Source organism: Cetorhinus maximus, chromosome 6, assembly GCF_964194155.1.
Source record: "Cetorhinus maximus chromosome 6, sCetMax3.hap1.1, whole genome shotgun sequence".
NCBI classification, from domain to species: domain Eukaryota; kingdom Metazoa; phylum Chordata; class Chondrichthyes; order Lamniformes; family Cetorhinidae; genus Cetorhinus; species Cetorhinus maximus.
Window position 1 is genome coordinate 129,703,834 of NC_135884.1, and position 20,693 is coordinate 129,724,526.

At 40.7% G+C, this 20,693-nt stretch overlaps 2 protein-coding genes across 3 annotated transcripts in view; both read right to left on the reverse strand.

The window, feature by feature from the left end:
• kars1 (lysyl-tRNA synthetase 1) overlaps positions 1 to 20,693 on the reverse strand; it is a 531,769-nt gene that overhangs the window by 109,228 nt on the left and 401,848 nt on the right. The window lies entirely within an intron of this gene.
• nfat5b (nuclear factor of activated T cells 5b) overlaps positions 1 to 20,693 on the reverse strand; it is a 205,639-nt gene that overhangs the window by 19,177 nt on the left and 165,769 nt on the right. For both annotated transcript variants that reach the window (XM_078544498.1, XM_078544499.1), the window contains exon 13: positions 18,398 to 18,666. In XM_078544498.1, coding sequence (XP_078400624.1) covers positions 18,398 to 18,666 — 269 coding nt within the window. The remainder of the gene's footprint in view (positions 1 to 18,397; positions 18,667 to 20,693) is intronic.

Consider the following 20,693-nt stretch of genomic DNA (forward strand, 5'->3'; position numbering starts at 1 on the left):
TGTGCTTATGACAGGTGTCAGGTAGAAAATACAATTGAGAACCAAGAGGATTATAGAAGGTTCAGAGGGGAGATGAAAAAGCATATTAGAGAAGTGGAGGGATTATGATAAAACACTGGCAGTCAACATAAAGAGGAATCCCAAAGTCTTCTATAGGCATATAAATAGTAAAAGGGTGGTAAAAGGAGGAGTAGGACCGATTAAGGACCTAAAAGGGAATTTACACATGGATGAAGGGACCATGGCATGAAATGAATACTTTGCATCCGTATTTATCAAGGAGCTAGCTGCTACCCAGGCCATGGTGACAGACGAGGAAACTCTGTCACTATAAGGGTTCAAAATTGATAAGGAGGAAGTGTTGAATACACTGTCGGTATTTAAAGTTGACAAGACACCAGGACCAGACGAGATGTATCCAAGGATAGTGAAGAAAGTGAGCGCAAAAATTGCAGGGGCGTTGGCCATAATTTTTCAGTTTTCCCTAGACTCAGGGGAGGTTACAGAGGACTGGAGAATTGCAAATGTTATGCCCTTGTTCAAAAAGGTTTGTAAGGATAAGCACATCAATTACAGACCAGTCAGTTTAACTACAGTGGTGGGCAAGATTCTAGAAACAATTATTCCAGATAGAATTTGTAGTCACATGGAAAAATATGGGTTGATAAGAGCCAGCATGGATTTCTAAAGGGGAAATTGTGCTTAACTAACTTGCTGGAGCTTTTAGAAGAGGTAACAGAAAAGGTCGATGAGGGTAATGCTGTTGATGTGCTGTATATCGACTTTCAAAAGGCATTTGATACAGTACCACACAACAGACTTGAGAGAAAAGTTATTGCTCATGGGATAAAAGGGACAGTAGCAACGTGGATACAAAATTGGCTGAAAAATAGGAAACAGATAGGAATGGTCAATGGATATTTTTCGGGCTGGAGGAAGGTTTGTAGCGGAGTTCCCCAGGGGTTGGTATTGGGACCCTTGCTTTTCCTGATATATATTAATGATTTAGGATCTTGGTGTGCAGGGGACAATTTCAAAGCTTGCAGATGATACAAAGCTTGGCAGTGTTGTGAACTGCGAGGAGGATGGTGTGGAACTTCAAGAGGACATAGACAAGTTGGAGGAGTGGGCAGATAGGTGGCAGATGAAGGTCAATGCGGAGAAGTGTGAGGTGATACATTTTCGTAAGAAGAACATGGACAGACAATATAAAATAAGGAGTGAAATTTTGAAGGGGGTGCAGGAGCAGAAGGACCTGGTGTATATGTGCATAGATCATTGAAGGTGGCAGGGTGGAGAGAGCAGTTAATAAAACATATAGTATTCTGGGCTTTATTACTAGAGGCATAGAGTACAAAAGCAAGGAGGTTATGCTGCATTCATATAAAACACTCGTTAGACCTCAGCTGGAGTATTGTGTACCGTTCTGGGTGCCACTTTATAGGAAGGATGTGAACACAGTGGAGGGAGTGTAGAAGAGGCTTACAAGAATGGTTCCAGGATGAGAAACTTCAGTTACGATGATAGATTGGAGAGGTTGGGAGTATTCTCTTTGGAGAGAAGGTGGCCAAGAGGAGATTTGATCGAGATGTTCAAAATCATGAGGGCCTGGGCAGCATAGTTAGGGAGAAGGCATTCCCACTCGTAAAAGGATCAAGAACGAGGGGGCTCAGATTTAAAGTGATTTGCAAAAGAAACAAATGTGATGTGAGAAAAGGCTTTTTCATACAACGTGGTTTGGGTCTGGAATGCACTGCCTGGAAGTGTGGTGGAGGCAGGTTCAATTAAGGCATTTACGAGGGCATTAGATGATTATTTGAATAGAAACAAAGTGCAGGGGTACGGGGAAAAGGCAGGGCAATGGCACTAGGTCATAATGCTCATTTGGAGAGTCGGTGCAGACATGATGGGCTGAATGGCCTCCTTCTGTGCCATTAAAATTCTGTCGTTCTGTGAACCCAAGCCTGAATATTGTCCAGGCCTTGCTTCATATGGACACAGACTGCTTCAGTATTTGAGTCGTCATGAACGGTGCTGAACATTGTGCAGTCGTAAGTGAACATCCCCACTTCTGACCTTATGTTGGAGGGAAGGTCATTGACAAAACAGCTGAAGATGGTTGAGTCGAGGACACTACCCTGAGAAACACCTGCAGCGATGTCCCGGGTCTGAGATGATTGACCTCCAACAACCACAACCATCTTCCTTTGTGCTAGGTATGACTCCAACCAGTGGAATGTTTTCCCCAGATTGCATTGATTTCAGTTTTACTAGGGCTCCTTGATGCCACACTCGGTCAAATGCTGCTTTGATGTCAAGGGCAGTCACTCTCACCATCCCTAGAGTTCAGCTCTTTTATCCACCTCTGGCCCAACGCTGTAATGAGTGGCCCTGGCGGAACCCAAGCTGAGCGTCAGTGAGCAGGTTATGGCTGAGTAAGTGCTGTTTGACAGCACTGTTACCGATATCTTCCATCACTTTGCTGATGACCGAGAGTAGATTGATGTGTAGCGATTGGTGGGGTTAGATTTGTTTTGCTTTTTGTGCATAGGACACACCGGGGCAATTATCCACATTGCCAGGTAGATGCCAGTGTTGTAGCTGTACTGGAACAGCATGACTGGGGGTGCAGCTAGTTCTGGTTCAATAGTATTGTTGGAACCCTTTCAGGGCCTATAACCTTTGCTGTATCCAGTGCCTTCAGCCGTTTATTTGTATCAGATGGAGTGAATCGAACTGGCTGAAGACTGACATCTGTGATGCTGGGGACCTCAGGAGGAGGCAGAGATGGATCATCCACTCGGCACTTCTGGCTAAAGATCGTTGCTTATGCTTCAGCCTGATCTTTTGCACAGATATGCTGGGCTCCCTTATCACTGATGGGGATATTTGTGTCCTCCTCCAGTGAGTTGTTTAATTGTCCTCCTCCATTCACAACTGGATGTGGCAGGACTGCAGAGCTTAGATCTGATCCATTGGTTGTGAGGTCGCTTAGCTCTGTCTATCGCATGCTGCTTCTGCTGTTTGGCACTCAAATAGTCCTGTGTTGTAGCTTCATCAGGTTGACACCTCATTTTTAGGTATGCCTGCTGTTGCTCCTGGCATTTCCTCCTGCACTCTTCCCTGAACCAGGGTTGATCCCCTGGCTTGATGGTAAGAGTGAAGTAGGGGATATGCCAGGCCAGGAGGCTACAGATTGTGGCTGTCTACAAGTCTGCTGACCACAGTGCCTCATGGATGCCCAGTTTTGAGTTGATAAATCGGTTTGAAATCTATCCCATTTAACACAGTGGTAGTGCCACACAACACAATGGAGAATATCCTCAATGTGAAGACAGGGCACAGTCTCCACGGGGTCACTCTTTCCAATACTGTCACGGGCAAGTGTGTCTGCCACAGGTGGACTGGTGAGGACAAGGTCAAGTAGGATTTTTCCTCTTGTTGGTTCCCTCACCACTTGCCGAAGACCCAATCGAGCAGCTGTCTTTTAGAACTTGGCTACCTCAGTCAGTAGTGGTGCTACCGAGCCACTCTTGGTGATGGGCTTTGAAGTCCCCCACCCAGAGTACATTCTGCACCCCACCACTCTCAGAGCTTCCTCCAAAATGGTGTTCAACATGGAGGAATATTGATTCATCAGTATGTGGTAACCACCAGGTGGTTTCCTTGCCCGTGTTTGACCTGATGCCATGAGACTTCATGGTGTCCAGAGACAATATTAACTCCCCCCAGGACTCCTGCCACTGTGCCACCACTTCTGCAAGGTATGTCCTGTCCCACCAATCGGTGGGACCCATCCTGTCAGTGGGGCAGGACATACCCAGGAAGCCAGGAATGGTGATGGTGGTGTCTGGGACATTGTCTGTAAGATACAATTCCATTAGTATGACGATGTCAGGCTGTTGCTTTAGTCTGTAGGACAGCTCTCCCAAGTTTGGCACAAGCCCCCAGATGTTAGTAAGGACAACTTTCTCGGGTCAACAGGGCTGGGTGGGCTGTTGTTATTTCCAGTGCCTAAATCGATGCTGGTTTGGTTTCGTTCCTTTTAGGCTTCGTAATGATCTGATACAACTGAGTGGCTTGCTAGGCCATTGCAGAGGGCATTTAAGTGTCAATCACATTGCTGTGGGTCAGGAGTCATATGTAGGCCAGACCAGATAAGGATGCCAGATTTCCTTTTAAGGACATTAGTGAACAAAATGGGTTTTACAACAATCAACAATGGTTTTGTGGTCACCATTCGGCTAGCTTTTAATTCCAGATTTATTAATTGAATTTAAATTCCACCAGCTGCTGGGGTGGGATTTGAACCCATGTCACCACAGCATTAGCCTGTGCCTCTGGATCACTAGTCCAGTGACATTGCCACTACGTCACTGCCTCTCCGTGTAAAATGGCAGGGAGATTTCATGGAGAAAAACAACTGACACAAAGCGGTTTGTAGGACACAGAAGCAGCAGCACACCTACTCAAAGACAGGAAAAGAGCAAAGAGAGCACAGTAGCCGCCATTACTCAGTGTTCTCCCTGTGGCGGGGAAAGGCTGCAATGATGCAAAGACTGTCCCGCCAAAAATGCGGAGTGCCATTTCTATAAGAGAGGACATTTTAAATCTGTATACCGCAGCAAGAAGCTCCTAAGACAGAAGTTTAAAGACAAACCAATTAAAACAAACAGCATTCAAGATGCAAAAGGCAATGGGAGAAATAACAGCATAGAAACAGAAAATAGGAGTAGGTGTAGGTCATTTCGCCCTTTGAACCTGCTCCGATGTTCAATATGATCATGGTTGGTCCATTATCTCAATGCCATACTCCTGCTCTCTCCCCATACCCCTTGACGTCTTTAGAGTCTACAAATCTATTTCCTTCTTAAATATATTCAGTGACTTGGCCTCCACAGCCTTCTGTGGTAGAGGATTCCACAGGTTCACCACCCTCTGAGCGAAGAAGTTTCCCCTCATCTCAGTCCTAAATGGTCTACCCCATATCCTGAGACTGTGACCCTTTGTTTTGCGCCCCCCCACCCACCACAACCAGAGGAAACATCATGGCTGCATCCAGTCTGTCCAGCCCTGTCAGAATTTTATATGTTTCAGTGAGATCCCCTCTCATTCTTCTGAACTCTAATAAATACAGGCCTTGTCAACCCAATCTCTCCTCATACAACAATCCTGCCATCCCAGGAATCAGTCTGGTGAACCTTTGCTGCACACCCTCTGTGGCAAGTATTTCCTTTCTTAGGTAAAGAGACCAAAACTGCACACAATACTCCAGATGTGGTCTCACCAAGGCCTTGTACAGCTGCAGTAAGACATCCTTGCTCCTGTACTCAAGTCCTCTTGCAATGAAGGCCAACATACCATTTGCCTTCTTAACTGCTAGCTGCACTTACATGCTCGCTTTCAGTGATTGGTGTAAAAGGACACCCGGGTCCCTTCATGCATTAACATTTCTCAATCTATCACTATTTAAATATTCTGCCATTCTGCTTTTCCTACCGAAATGGATAACTTTACACTTATCCACGTTATACTGCATCTGCCATGTATTTGCCCACTCATTCAACAAGTCTAAATCACCCTGAAGCCTCTTAACATCCTTCTCCCCACTCACATTCCCACCAAGTTTTGTGTCATCAGCAAACTTGAAAATATTACATTTGGTTCCCTCATCCAAATCATTGATATATATTATGAATATCTGGGGCCCAAGCACTGATCCCTGCAGTACCCCACTAGTCACTGCCTGCCACTCCAAAAAAGACCTATTTATTCCTACTCCCTTTTTTCTGTCTGTTAACCAATTCTCAATCCACACCAATATATTACCCCAATCCCATGTGCTTTAATTTTGTACACTACCCTCTTATGTGGGACTTTATCAAAAGTTCTGAAAATCCAAATACACCACATCTACTGGTTCTCCCTTATCTTTTCTGCTAGTTACATCCTCAAAAAAAACTCCAGTAGGTTTGTCAACCATGATTTCCCTTTCATAAATCCATGTTGGCTTTGTCTAATCCCATTGATATTTTCCAAGTGTTCTTTTATCACTTCCTTTATAATAGACTCGAGCAATTTCACTACTACTGATGTAAGGCTAATTGGTCGATTTCCTGTTTTCTCCCTCCCTCTTTTAAATAGTGGGGTTACATTTGCTACCCTCCAATCTACTGGGACTGTTCTAGGATCTAAGATGACAACCAATGCATCCACTATTTCCATGGCTACCTTTGTGAGTACCATGGGATATAGATTATCAGGCCCTGGAGATTTATCAGCTTTCAGCCCCATTTATTTCTTCAGCACTATTTTTTACTAATAGTCATTTCCTTCAATTCCTACTTCTCATGAGACACTTGGTTCCCTAGCATTTCTGGGAAGTTATTTGCGTCTTCCTCAGTGAAGACAGAACGAAAGCAGTTGCTCAATTGCTCTGCCACTTCCTTGTTCTTAATTATAAATTCTCCTGTTTCGGCTGTAAGGGACCTACATTTGTCTTCACTAATCTTTTCCTTCTTACATACCTATAGAAGCTTTTACAGTCCTCTTTTATGTCCTTGCAAGATTACTCTCATACTCTATTTCTACCCCTGTTAATCAATCTCTTGGCCCACCTTTGTTGAGTTCTAAACTGCTCCCAATTCTCAGCCTTGCTACTTTTTCTAGCAATGTTATATGACTCCTCTTTGGATCTAATACTATCTTCTAACTTCTTTTGTTAGCCATGGTTGGGCCACTTTTCCAGTTGTGTTTTTGCGTTAGAAAGGAAAGTATAACTGTTGCCAATACTAGCCATTGCCTATCCACCATTATACCTTTTAATAAAGGTCCCCAACCCACCTTAGCCAACTCACGCCTCATACCTTGGTAGTTTCCTTTGTTTAGACTTAGGACCCTAGTTTCAGATCAGACTGCTTCACTTTCCATCCTAATGGAGAATTCTATCATCTGCCACAAAAGTATAATAATTCTCATAATATTATTGTGATTTATTGTAAAACTAAGTTAATAGAGGGGTTTGGATAGTGTGCGTTAGCGTGTGCACGTTTGCGTGCGTGTGTGTGGTTTAATTGAATTGGAGGCAGCTGGTCTGGAGGCTTTGACTCATCAAAAGCTGATAGGTTTGTGAGGTGAGGTGAATTTGCAGTTTTAGATAAATCAGGGTAGTTTGAATTTCAAAGAGATGATAGGATGTTACACTTAGCCAGAGAATCTCGGCCAAGCAGTGTGTTTATTTTGCCTAAAGGTTACTGACAATATTAGCACCATGAATAGATTTATATTATGAGAAAGGTAAAGTTCCAAAGACATATGGGAACAATGGGATTTACATTAAAAGGGAGAAACATGTATAAAGGAGAATGAGTGATGTGTCAGGTAAGGCATTGTAAGATCTAACACAAGTATGAGAAGCCTCTGGTATTTGTGCATTAAGCCTGCTGAGTACGGAAACCAAAACTGGGAAAGGCCACTTTGAATTCTATTGTCCAGGGTATTGTGTTGACTTACCTGAATCTATTTAAATCTATTTGTTTTTAATGTTGCCTTAATGGGGGTGTAACTGGAAGCCAGTTTAATTAGGACTTAATATTGTTGTAATTTTTAGACCTATGTATGTGCTTGAAATCTTTTATTTTGTTAATAATATGTTAATTTAGTTTTCTAAAAAAAAACTCTTGGTGTCTTGGTGGACTTATTACTACTGAATTCAGGGCACGCATCTTGAAATAAAATATAAACTGCAAAACCGTTGTGACCATGTGATCAAGTTTCCCCCATGGATTTGATCCGCCTGGCATGCACCATCTGCCGCGTCATAACAAACTAGGTGCTCTTTGCGGGATATTTGAAATTCCTTGATTGGTTTGGAGTTGGTGAGTCTTAAGGGTACGTGCACGAGAAGCACTTTGAATTCAGGAGTTGGTGTGAGGGATTTTTGAAGTGGTGAGACTGCAAAAATGGCTGTATCCATGGCTAAAACCTTTTTGGAAGTAGAAGATATAACTCTGATTGGGTTATAAAAAGTATCTAAGGGCAAGTTAACAGTTGCCGGATAAGTTGCACTTGAGGTTATCTGTAGCGGCAAAGAATGCAGACATAGTTGAAGTGATAGAACAGCATTTAAAGTTGGAAGTGATACCTGACACTAGTGAGTCACAGCTGGAGGTAGTGAGACTTCAGTTAGAAAGGAAGATGACTGAATTTGAACAAGCAAAGGAACCAAAAAAACTTGAATTGGAGGCAAAAGAAAAAGAGATTATTTCAAAAAGAAATGGAAATGCAAAAACTTGATCTCCAGGGGAAAAGTTCACAATGAAGGGGAGAGAGAGAGAGAGAGAGAAGGAAAGGGACAGAGAGTACTGACTTCAAAAACTGGATTTTAAAAAACACACATCAGATGCTCAGGAAAGTTCTGATGGTGAAAAAATTGTTAACCTAAAACCCCGTGGGAGATGTTTAAATTTGTGCAAGCTCTTCTGAAGTTTGAAGAAAGAGATGTGGAGGTGTTCTTTATTTCATTTAAGATAGCTAAACACATGAAATGGCCACAAGAAAACTGGCCATTGTTGTTACAATCTAGGTTAATGGGTAGAGCACATGAAGTTTATGCTTCACTGTAGGAAGAAATGTCAGTGGACTATGATGTGGTTAAAAAAGGTTATTTTGAGTGGATATGAGTTGGTTTCTGAGGCATACAGGCAGAAATTTAGGAATATAAGAAAACAGCCTGGGCAAATTTATATTGAGTATGAGAGAGTAAAACAAAGTAATTTTGACTGGTGGATACGGACATTAAAGATAGAGACAACATATACAGCTCTTAGAGAAGTAATTCTTTTGGAAGAATTTAAAGGTTCAATTCCTTCAGTAGTGAGAGAATTAAAATGGTAAGACAAGCAGCAGAGATAGATTATTATAAGTTAGTTCATAGATCCAAGCCTTTTTTTCGTCACCCTTTTAAATCAGAGAAGGATAGAAAGTGGGAAGGTGAAGGGAAGGTGGGTGGTCAGGGAAGAGGAGTAGGTGGAAATTACCACGTGGTTTTCCCTCAGACTAAAAAAGGTGCTGAGGGTAGAAGTGACACTCATAAATTGAGGTGTTTTCATTGTAATAAAGTTGGGCACATAAAGTCAGTGTGTTAGAAATTACAGGGAAAATCTGTTGGAATTATTGGAATGCAGAAAAGTTCTGGAAGTAAAAGTACTGTGGGTTCCGAGGTTCAGACACAGGAAAAACCAGTGGTTTGTGTACATGTCAAACAGGAAGAATCAGAGATAAGTAAAGAGGTTGAAATGTGTTCACAATTTACCCAAGGGGGTTCTGAGGAGCAGGTTGCAGAAATGTTTAAAGGTTTTGTATGTGATGGGGAAGACTTTCCATATGTACAGGGTGGAGTAGGTAAAGATATTAAAATTTTAAGGGACACAGCAGCTAGTCAATCCTTAATGTTGTGGGATAGTGATATTTGTTGTTCAGAGGAAGTATTGCAGGAACAAGTGATAATAAGTGGGGTCATGGAGATGCTAAATTTATTCCATTGTGGAAGGTAACTTTAAAGAGTAAGTGGAAAACAGGTGAGGTGACTGTTGGAGTAGTGGAAAAATTGCCCATTGAAGAGGTTCAATTTATTTTAGGTAGTGATATAGCTGGGTCACAGATGTGGGGGATGCCTATGGTAGTTGAGCAGCCTGTAGAGGTGTTTTCAACAGAAGTGTTGCAGAAAGCCTCCTGGATTGTTTCCAGATTGTTGATAACAAGATCACAAGCTCACAGGCTGAAACAGGAAGAACAGGAAGTTAAATGGCAGGAAAAAGGTGTTGAAGTTCAATTAGCTGACACTGTCTTTGATAAGATTGTTCAGGAAGAAAGAATGAAAGATAATACAACTAAGGTATTTATCTCAAGGTAGAGTTACAGAAAAAGGATCCACAAATAAAACAGTTATATCAGACAGCTTACTCAAAAATAGAGGCAGAATGTATTTCAGAATGTTATTATCTTAAAGGTAATGTGTTAATGAGAAAGTGGCAGCCATTTCAGGTTTCTGCAAATGAAAACTAGATGGAATTACATCAAATTGTTCTACCATTTGGATACAGAAATGTGATCATGAGAATAGCTCATGAAATTCCAATGGGGGGACATTTAGGAATTAGAAAGGCACAGGTGAAAATACAAAAACATTTTTATTGGCTTGGATTGCATAGAGATGTAGTCAAATTCTGTAGAACATGTCACACATGTCAGGTGATAAGGAAACCGCAAGCAGTGACTAAGTCAGCATCTTTAATTGCAATTACAGCATTTGTAGAACCTTTTACTAGGGTCATGATTGATTGTGAAAGACCCCTCCCTAAGGCTAAAAGTGGCAATCAGTATACCTACTGACAATAATGGATGTGTCTACAAGGTTTCCTGCAGTGATACCTTTGAGAAATATTACAACAAAGAGAATTGTGGAAGAGTTGAATAAATTTTTTTCAAGACATGATTTATCAAAAGAAATACAATCAGATCAGGGTTCAAATTTCATGTCACACCTGTCTAAGGAAGTAATGAACAGTTTGGGGATAAAACAGTTTAAGTCAACAACTTACCATCCTGAATCACCATGCGCTTTGGAAAGATGGCATCAAACTTTAAAAATTATGATGAGGGCATATAGTCAGGACTATCCACAGGATTGGGATAAGGGAATTCCATTCTTGTTATTTACTATTAGGTATGTTCCTAATGCATTGACTGGATTTAGTCATTTTGAATTAGTCTATGGTCATGAGATAAGGGGGCCACTGACATTGATTCATGAGAAATTGGTGGGTCAAAATTCAGAAACTACTTTCCTGGATTATGTATCAAACTTCAGAGAAAGATTGGACAGAGCATGTGAGTTAGCTAGGATACATTTAAAGATATTGTAACAAGTGATGAAAGTGAAGGCAGATAGGAAAGCTACAGCTCGTAGTTTTGTTGCTGGGGAAAAAGTGTTAGTTCTGTTACCAGTACTGGGTGACTCGTTAAAGGCAAGGTTTAGTGGGCCTTACAGGATTGAACAGAAACTGAGTGAAGTAAATTATTTAATAAATACTTCGGAAAGAAGAAAGAAGCAGAGGGTGTGTCATGTAAATATGCTTAAAAAGTACTTTGACAGGGAAGAGGGCCAAAAGGAGGTATTAATGGTGGTAGATAAGGAGAAAGAAGCAGAAATGAGGGATTCTGAAATCGATTTTCCACTAATCAAATTGGACAATGAGGGAGTACTTGAAAACTTAAATGTAATATTGAGTTACCTTGCAGACAAGTGTCAAAGTGATTTGGAGAAGCTGCTGCAGTCACAAAGCTATTTGTGTGCATATGCTGGGGAGGACAAATTTAGCTACACATAATGAGTGTGTAGAAGTTTCATCTTTGATAAAGCAACATCCTTATAGATTAAATCTGGCAAAGTTATCACAAGTACAGGAAGAAATTGAATTCATGCTTCAAAATGACATCATTAAGTCTAGTTGCTGTAACTGGAGTTTGCCTACTGTGATGGTATTGAAACCAGGTGGAACACATAAGACTGTGTGTGGACTATCAAAAGGTGAATGCAGTGGCAAAAACAGATTCATATCATATACCACGGTTGGAAGATTGCATTGAGAAAGTGGGACAATCAAAGTTTATCACAAAGGTTGACTTGCTGAGAGGATATTGGCAAGTATTGTTATGAGAGAGAGCAAAGGAGATATCAGCTTTTGTGATGCAAGATGGACTACATTAGTTTAAAGTCATGCCATTCGGTATGAAAAATGCACCTGCAACATTTCAAAGACTGACAAATAAAGTAATTGCAGGGCTGAGCAATTGTGATGTTTATATTGATGACTTGATAGTTTTCAGTCAAACATGGGAGGAGCATTTACAATATCTGGAAGAATTATTTAATCGACTACAAGGAGCTAACTTGGTGATCAACTTAGTTAAAAGTGAATTTGTAAAAGTGCAAGTTACATATCTAGGCCAGACTATTAGACATGGTAAGGTGGCTCAGAGAGATGTGAAAGTCAAAGCTATCATGGATTTTCCCATGCCTACAACAAAAAGAGAAGTTTTGAGATTTCTGGGCATGAGTGGATTTTACTTTTTCAGAAATTTGTACCGAATTTTAGCAGTGTGGTTGCTCTATTGACTGAACTATTAAAAACAAGAAGTTTCAATGAACACTGGAGTGTCAGAAGGCATTTGACAGTTTGAAAACAGTGTTGACTACGACACCAGTTTTGGCAGTACCCAATTGTGCCAAGCAATTTAAGTTGGCCATTGACAGAAGCAATATAGGCATTCGGGCCGTACTGTTGCAAGATGAAGAAACTGGAATTGAGAAACCAATCGGGTATGTTCCATGTATGTTGAATGTACAGCAGAGAAGATATTCAACGATCGAAAAGGAGACTCTGGTTCTAGTGTTAACGTTGCAGCATTTCGAGACTTCTGTTGCAAACAATTCGTCAGAAGCAATTGTTTATACAGACCACAATCCTTTCAGGTGTCTGGACAAATTTCGAGACTGAAGTGCAAGGCTATTCAGATGGAGTTTATTGCTGCAACCATTTAATCTACAGTTTATATATGTGGCTGGACAAGAAAATCTTATTGCAGATGTATTGTTGAGAGTTTAAAGCTCAAAGGGAAAAATGGACATTGAGAGCCTGGACACTGGGCTGGAATGTTTTCTGTTGATATGAAGGATTTGTTTATATATTGTTATGTTAATGCATGCACCTGGTAATGTAATAGTATGAGTAAATAGATAAGTATAGGAGGCAGTGTAAGATGGGTTAAGAAAATGAAGCCGTCTTTTTAAATTATGACGGTTCATTTTCCCATAAGGAGGAGGTGTCACGAAAGTATAATAATTCTCATAATATTATGGTGATTTATTGTAAAAGTAGGTTAATAGTGGGGTTTGGATAGTGTGTGTGTGTGGGGGGGGGGGAGTTTGGATAGTGTGTGTATGTGTGTATGAGAGTGTGTGTGTGTATTTAATTGAATTGGAGACAGCTGGTCTGGAGGCTTTGACTCACCAGAAGAAGCTAAGTTTCAAATACTAAACACTTAAACATGGCTGAAGTCTTAGAATGTGAGGTGAGGTGAATTTGCATTTTTGGATAAATCAGGGTAGTTTGAATTTCAAAGAGATGATAGGATGTTACACTTAGCCAGAGAAGCTAGGCCAAGTGGTGTGTTTATTTTTCCCGAAGGTTACTGACAATATTAGCACAATGAATAGATTTATATTATGAAAAAGGTAAAGTTCCAAAGACATATGGGAACAATGGGATTTACATTAAAAGGGAGAAACATGTAGGAAGGAGAATGAGTGATGTGTCAGGGAAGGCATTGTAAGATCTAACACAAGTATGAGAAGCCTCCAGTATTAGTGCATTAAGCCTGCTGTCTACGGAAACTGAAGGTGGGAAAGACCACTTTGAATTCTACTGTCCAGGGTATTGTGTTGACTTGCCTGGATCTGTTTAAGTCTATTTGTTTTTACTGTTGCCTTAATGGGGGTGTAACTGGAAGCCAGATTAATTAGGAGTTATTATAGCAGCAATTTGTAGACCTATGTATGTGCTTGAAATCTTTAGTTTTGATAATAAAGGTTTAATTTAATTTTCTAAGAAATCTCTAGAGTCTTGGTGGACTTATTACTTCTGAATTCAGGGCAGGCATCTTGAAATAAAATACAAATTGCAAAACCATTGTGACCGCATGATCAAGTTTCCCTCATGGATTTGATCCGCCTGGCATGCATCATCTGCTGCGTCATAACACGTCTTATGGTCACTGTTCCCTAAAGGACCTTGCACAACAAGATTATTAATTAACTCCTTCTCAATGCACAATACCAAAACTAGGATAGCCTGCTCCCTCATTGGCTCCTTGACATACTGGTCTAAAAAACCCAACTGATACACACTTCAGGAATTCATCCGCCACAGTATTATTGCTAATTTGGTTTGCTCAGTCTATATGTAGATTAAAGTCACCCATGATTACTGTAGCACCCTTGTTCCATGCATCTCCAATTTCCTGTTTAATGTCGTCCCCCACATTACCATTATTGTTGGAGGCCTGTAGACAAATCCCATTAATGTTTTCTGTCCCTTATTGCTTCTTAGCTCTAACCTGACTGATTCTACATTTAGATTTTGAACCAATATCCTCTCTCACTATTGCACTGATTTCATCCTTAACTAACAATGCCACCCCACCTCCTCTTCCTTGTTGCTTCTCCTTCCTAAATATCGAGAACCCTTGGATATTCAATTCCCAGCTCTGGTCACCCTGCAGCCATGTCTCCGCGATCGCAATCACATTGTACCCGTTTACATCTGTTGTTAATTCATCTACCTTATTGCAAATGCTCTGTGCATTCAGATACAGTGCCTTTAGATTTGTCTTTTTAACACTTTTTTTTGTATTATTGCCCTATTTGCTGCTAGCCCTTGTTTCCTTTGCCTTCCACTTTTGTTTTCTGCTTTTCTGTCTTTCATTCCTATCTTTGTTTCCATCTTTTCTGTCGCCCCGCTGAGGCATCCCCTGCCACAGACATTATGGTCAATGGACATGAAACAAACTTCACACTGGATCAGGAGTTTAAGTTTTCAGACACTGAACACTGGCTAGAGCAAGACTTCCTCCAACCATATGACTCCAGAGTTTAGGAGGCATTGAAATGAAGGTCAAGGGACAGTTGACTGCAGCACTTCAGATCACAGGAAGAGAAATCCAAAACAAAGAGATTCACTGTTAAGCAGAAAAGCTTGCACAGATTTACAACTCAGGTATAAAGTGGCGGAATCAGGAAGCCAAGACAAACCATAAGAATTCAGGACAAAATTTCCTAACTTATTTAGAGGTCTTGAGAAGACCGAAACAAGTCCTCTGAAGCGAGAGCAACAGAACCTAATAGAACCGTGGCAAAACCAAGAGAAAACCAGGCAGAAGATTCCCATGAACTGCAGGCGAAGGAACCAGAAATTAATTACCTGGAAGGGCAGCTTGCATCAAGCATGAAACGGATGAACAAATATGAGCAAGGTAAAGAACAAAGTATGGCGGACACATTGTCATGCATTCCTGTTGAAAAGCCTGAACAAAAGGACATAAATTTTCTCAAAGGTGTGGAGCCCTATACCTCATTGACTACAAAATTTCTACCAGCAACAGAGGCTAAATGGAATTTGAAAGGCATAGAAAGCAGATGAAGAATTTTCTAAAATTTTGGAATACTGCACCAAAGGATGGCCAGAATATGTTCCAAATAATCTCATCCTGAGCAATACTTTGAGCATTGAAGACATCTCAGTGTCGTGGATGGCTCGCTGACTTATGATGAGAGACTGGTCATACCCAGAGTCCTCAGATTCGAGAACCTTCAGAGAATACACCAGGAACATCTGGGCATTTGCAATGTTAGAGTATGAAATTACATTTGGTGGTCAGGGACGCAAAATCATTATTAGAAATTATTTCAAACTGCATCACCTGTGCAATCGATCACCAGAAGCAAAGGCAAAGAAAATCACTGATGGTATCCTGATTTCCGTCCAGATCGTGGGAACATCTCAGGAATGGATCTTTGAGCTCAAAGGCAAGACATTCCTCATAGATGTTGACTACTGCTCCAGGTGAATTGAAGCTAAATGTCTTCATGGTCCCACCTTGGAAGCTGTCATTACGTTACTAAAAGAAATTTTTGCCATGCATGGCATTCCAAATGTAGTTATTTCAGACAACGGCCCACAGTTTGCCAACGAATATTTTAAGCAGTCCACAGAAGCCTATGGATTTGTTTACATAACTAGCTCACCCAGATACCCGCAAGCTAATGGAGAGGCCAAACAAGGAGTTAGGACAGTCAAGGTTTTGTTGAACAAAAATGACAATATCAACGTGGCACTGTTGAGCTACTGTTCCACACCACTCCAAAATGGTCTGACTCCGTTTGAACTTCTAATGGGAAGATGACCGGGGACTCAACTTTTTGTTCTTCCGCACACGCTTTTGCCATGTCTCAAAGAAGCAGATATAGAGGGAGTAAGGGAGAAGGAGTATGAGTATCAAGCACATCAAACCAGAAACTATAATCAACACCATAGTGTTCATGATGTACCAGAACTCCAGCCAGCGGAACCATGACCTGAATTGCGAAGGCCAGGTTTTGGAAAAAAACACATCTCAAATCTTTTCTTGTAGAGACAGTAAATGGAATAGTGAGAAGAAATTGAAACACAATCATATCTACAAGACGACCACTTTCAATGTAATGGACCAACTACCATGATCAGGAAGACAACCTGAACAGGTAGTCTCTGATGGTTCACATACTACTCTACTGAGTTCAAGAGAGAACATGGAAAATTTGAATCCTGTACATCCTCAGAGAGCTGAAAACAAGGTTGGGAGATTGATGAAACCACCACAATGCCTATCTCTGTGAACAGGGGATGAAGGCAGAGGCTTCAGGGAAAGATGTAGGATAATATAAATAATGTAATTAATAGGATCAGAGACTTGGGGGTAGATGTAGTGTAAAGGGTTAATGTTAAATATGTAAATAGGCAGTCAACATTAGTGATGCAAGATCACGTGACAGAGTATGCTGAGAGATAGTTCTATGTGAAGACTCATACTAAGCCTTGTACTTCATATACAGTAGTTAGAATGTTCAATAAAAGGTGAAGTTTAGAACAGACTTGCATCCAGCAGTCTCTATCGATCCTTACCAAAGCTAACCTAATTTAAGACCCACAACGATGATAACAGAAATACCATACTTTAGGAAGGATATGAAGACATTAGAAAGGGTGCAGAAAGAATTTATGGTTCCAAGGATGAGGGGCTTTGGTTACGAGGACAGACTGGAGAAGCTGGGGTTGTTCTCTATATAGAAGATTGAGAGGTGTTCAAAATCATGAGGGGTCTGTACAGAATAGATAGGGAGAAACTGTTCCCGTTGGTGAAAGGGTCATGAGCCAGAGGACACCGATTTAAAGTGATTCACAAAAGAACGAAAGGTGACATGAAGAAAAAATTTTACACAATGAGTAGTTAGGATCTGGAATGCACTGTCTGAGAGTGCGCTGGAGGCAAAGTCAATCGTGACTTTCAAAAGGGGATTGGCTAATTATCTGAAGAGAAAAGATTTGCAGGGCAATAGGAAAAAGACAATAAGTGGTACTAGCCGAGTTCCTCTCTCAGAGCCTGCACCTATGTGATGAGCCGAATGGCCTCCTTCTGTGCTGTAACCATTCTATGATTGGCTGTGAAGTGCTTTGGGATGCCTTAATGGCACAAAAGATGCTATAAAAATGCAAGTTTTTTTCAAACAAATATGCCATTATTTACTAAGCCTGAATCAAAATTAGGCTTCACGTGTGCTTGCACATGGTTGCATCAATGAAATTGAGGAAATGCAAAGAACATTGAGTAAATACAAAGAGCATTTTATAAAAAAGAAAATTCCTGGTGTATACAGTGTTGTCATTATTAATCAATAAGTGCAAGTAATACTTTTGTCAGTTTCTGACTAAGATCTGTTGTCTCCTGCTGAATTAGCCGTTCAAAATATAATCCCTATCTACTACAATTTGATTTTTGAAGACATAACAAAACATGGCCCGAAATCCCAAAATTTCATGTGCATTCTGCTGGTTTTCTGCTGAAACTCTGGCTGGAAACCAGCCAAAATCCCAGAGAGAGCAGAAATCCAGGATTGCCAATTCTTGACCATTTTCAGGCTACTTTGTAAAGAACAAAACCTCTGTTGATTTTTATAAGTTAAAAGACAGGTAGGGATCAAGCCAAGGTGGGAATTTTTATACCAGGAATTTCTATTTCTGATTCTGTAGGGGCTTTTTTCTGATGGCTGGTATGCCATTTAAGTGGAGGCCTGGACCCTTGAAGAGGATCCGCCCCCCCCCCACCAAATGAAGAAGCGCAGATTGGTCCCCTTGCTCAGCAAACTAAGGGGAACAATGCTGGACAACCACACACCCAGAATCCAAGTCAAAGTTTCCATGGGGATAGGGTTGAAGGGGTGGGAAGGTGGCAACACATGCCCATCATGGCATTTGGAACCGCTGGTCCCATGTTAATTAGGTAGCATTTGCAGATCCTGCAAATTTCATTAGGGATTTCATCCTGTGGATTTTTTGGATCCTGTATTTTTACATGCTACATTCATTATCAGTAAAACAGGAATCGGAAAAATTACATGTTTAACATGCACAAAATTACTATTGAAAGTTAAGACCTGGACATAAATGTAGCATGCCGATATTATTTATTCATTACACAGGTAGAAAAATGCCTTTGTACACAGTATCCAAATTCATCCTACCTATGGATTAAAAGTTCGGCTGATGTTGCTTCCCTGGTTCTGTAAAGTCACGAGGATGTCATCAATCTTCTCCATGTTCTGTTCAGCAGTAATGGTAGACGATAGTTGCCTTGTGTCAGTCATCTGCTGTGGGAGAAGTGTAGAAACGGCTTGTCCTTCAGTCTGTGCCTGCCCTGGCTGGCTTATCACGAGTAGTTGATCAGACAAAGTAGACGGTCCAGTAGGGCATGGCTGGGGTACATTCGTTATGCTCATTAACTGTCCACAATCTGTGTAAATAAGATTTTATATATGTTTCCACCGTAACAAAGTAGTATTCTAATCCTTAACTTAAGGTGAATAGATCTTTTCTTTTGTTCTTTCTGGCAATCCCCTCCCAGCCCCTCATCCACCTTTCCCTGCCTCAGTAACTTATTAAAAACCTGTTACATCGCTTCTTCCAGTTCCGATGAAAGGTCATTAACTTGGTTCCTCTTGCCACAGACGTTACCTGAACTACTGACACTTTGTAGCATTTTCTGTTTTTATTTCTAACAAACCATTCCTCGTCTTGGATGCGACGTCAGTAAAAAAAAAAATGAACACAGGTAAGGCGCTTCTCTACATTTAGAAGAAGCAGACAATTCTGAAGAAACTTCAAGAGTGATATAGGCAAAGGTTTGGACACAGCTCAGAAAATCCCATTTCCAAGGTGGCCAACTCAAAGATGAAATATGGAATTTATTCACATGTTAAATAACCTGACTGTAAATTATTTCTCTGTAAACTATGGGTAGTTGAAATAATTCCAAGGACTATGCACTAGCACAAGCAAGCATCATCTGTACTTTACCTTGTACTCTGCTCTGCAAAGGAATAAACTGCACAATGATAGACCAAAACATCAACACTGAAAAGTTTAAAGTTTTTAAAAAAGCAAAACATAAAATTGTTTCACTGCTGAGGAAGCTTTAAAGTGAGGTTTTGTTCCACTCATTAAGGAAACCTCAACTCAATTGTAATTACTTTTTGAATACCCAAGCCTCAAATGAGTTACACAAATCTCCTTCAGAATTGGAATAAACATTATCGTCAACAACTTCCAATGCTTTATCCCTCTGTATGTAAGGCGCTCAGCCACAGTAGACATATCAAAAAATTTAGTTGATATGAAACTGGTCCAAGCAATTAATTAATTTATTTACTTTGTCAGTTCTCAGTACTAGACAACAAAATGTTCTTGCAGCAAACAAACTAAAGCTAATGTACCACTTCATACATGCAATGGAAGATGCTATCAGTGTAGAATAAGAGCTTTTCCAAACAGGATAGGATTTTTATTTATTGATTAAAAATAATTAGCCAACAAGTACACTACTTGTGCATTTTCTAGCAGGTTTTCCAAGGGCACAGACCTAGAAATAGGTTGCTAGCCTGACCTATCAGCCAGCAGTAATTCAGGGTCTAAGGACATATAAGAAAATATCCTTTTTTTAAAGAAAGAGGGGAGGGGAGAGAAAGGGAAAGAGATTAAATCAAACAATGACATTAGAATGGTTATCATAAATTCTTAACAAATTTACCAAACTGGATACTTTAATTATATCAATATACTCAATCTTATTTATCCAAGTGAGGCTTGAATTCATCAGTACATCTTGTTTAAGTTTAAACTGCTCCAGTCTTAAGCAGGAATAAACATGCTCTCTACTAGAGAGCAGTTGTATTTAATTAGGTAACTAGCTTAATCTGGTTTCTGTAGGTATAGCAGAGCTGACTCATCTGAGCCTCAGCTAGTAAAAATACAGGGGTCTCTGAGACTTGACAGTGTGAGCAGCTAGGAGTTTGGAGAGTGAGGAAGGAGGTTCTGCTTTCTTTTTCTACCTTTACAGCCTCCAGTATTTGGTTCTTACTTTGGTACAGGAGAAGTTGTTGTATTGGTGAGTAACTGCTAATTATTCTACTTATAATAGATAGTGTCAAGGTGTGCACTCAGCTGGGTGGAATGTGCATCCTCTGGTAAGTGGGAAGTCATGGATGCACCATTTGTTCTAGACAAACATCTGAAGGAAATGTCACTGGCTGTAAAAGCTCAAGATCTGCATTTCAGAACTTGAGCAGCAGCTGGAGTCACTGTGGTGCATCAGCGAGGGAGAGAACTATGAGGATAGCATGTTTATGGAGATGGTCATATTGTAGATAAAAACAAAAGGCTAAAAGGTTAGGAGCATGCAGGAAGAGAGGGAATTGGTGACTGCCAGGCAAAGGGTACTAGGCAGGTAGTGCAGTGGTCCTGACTTGATCTTGCTCACATACC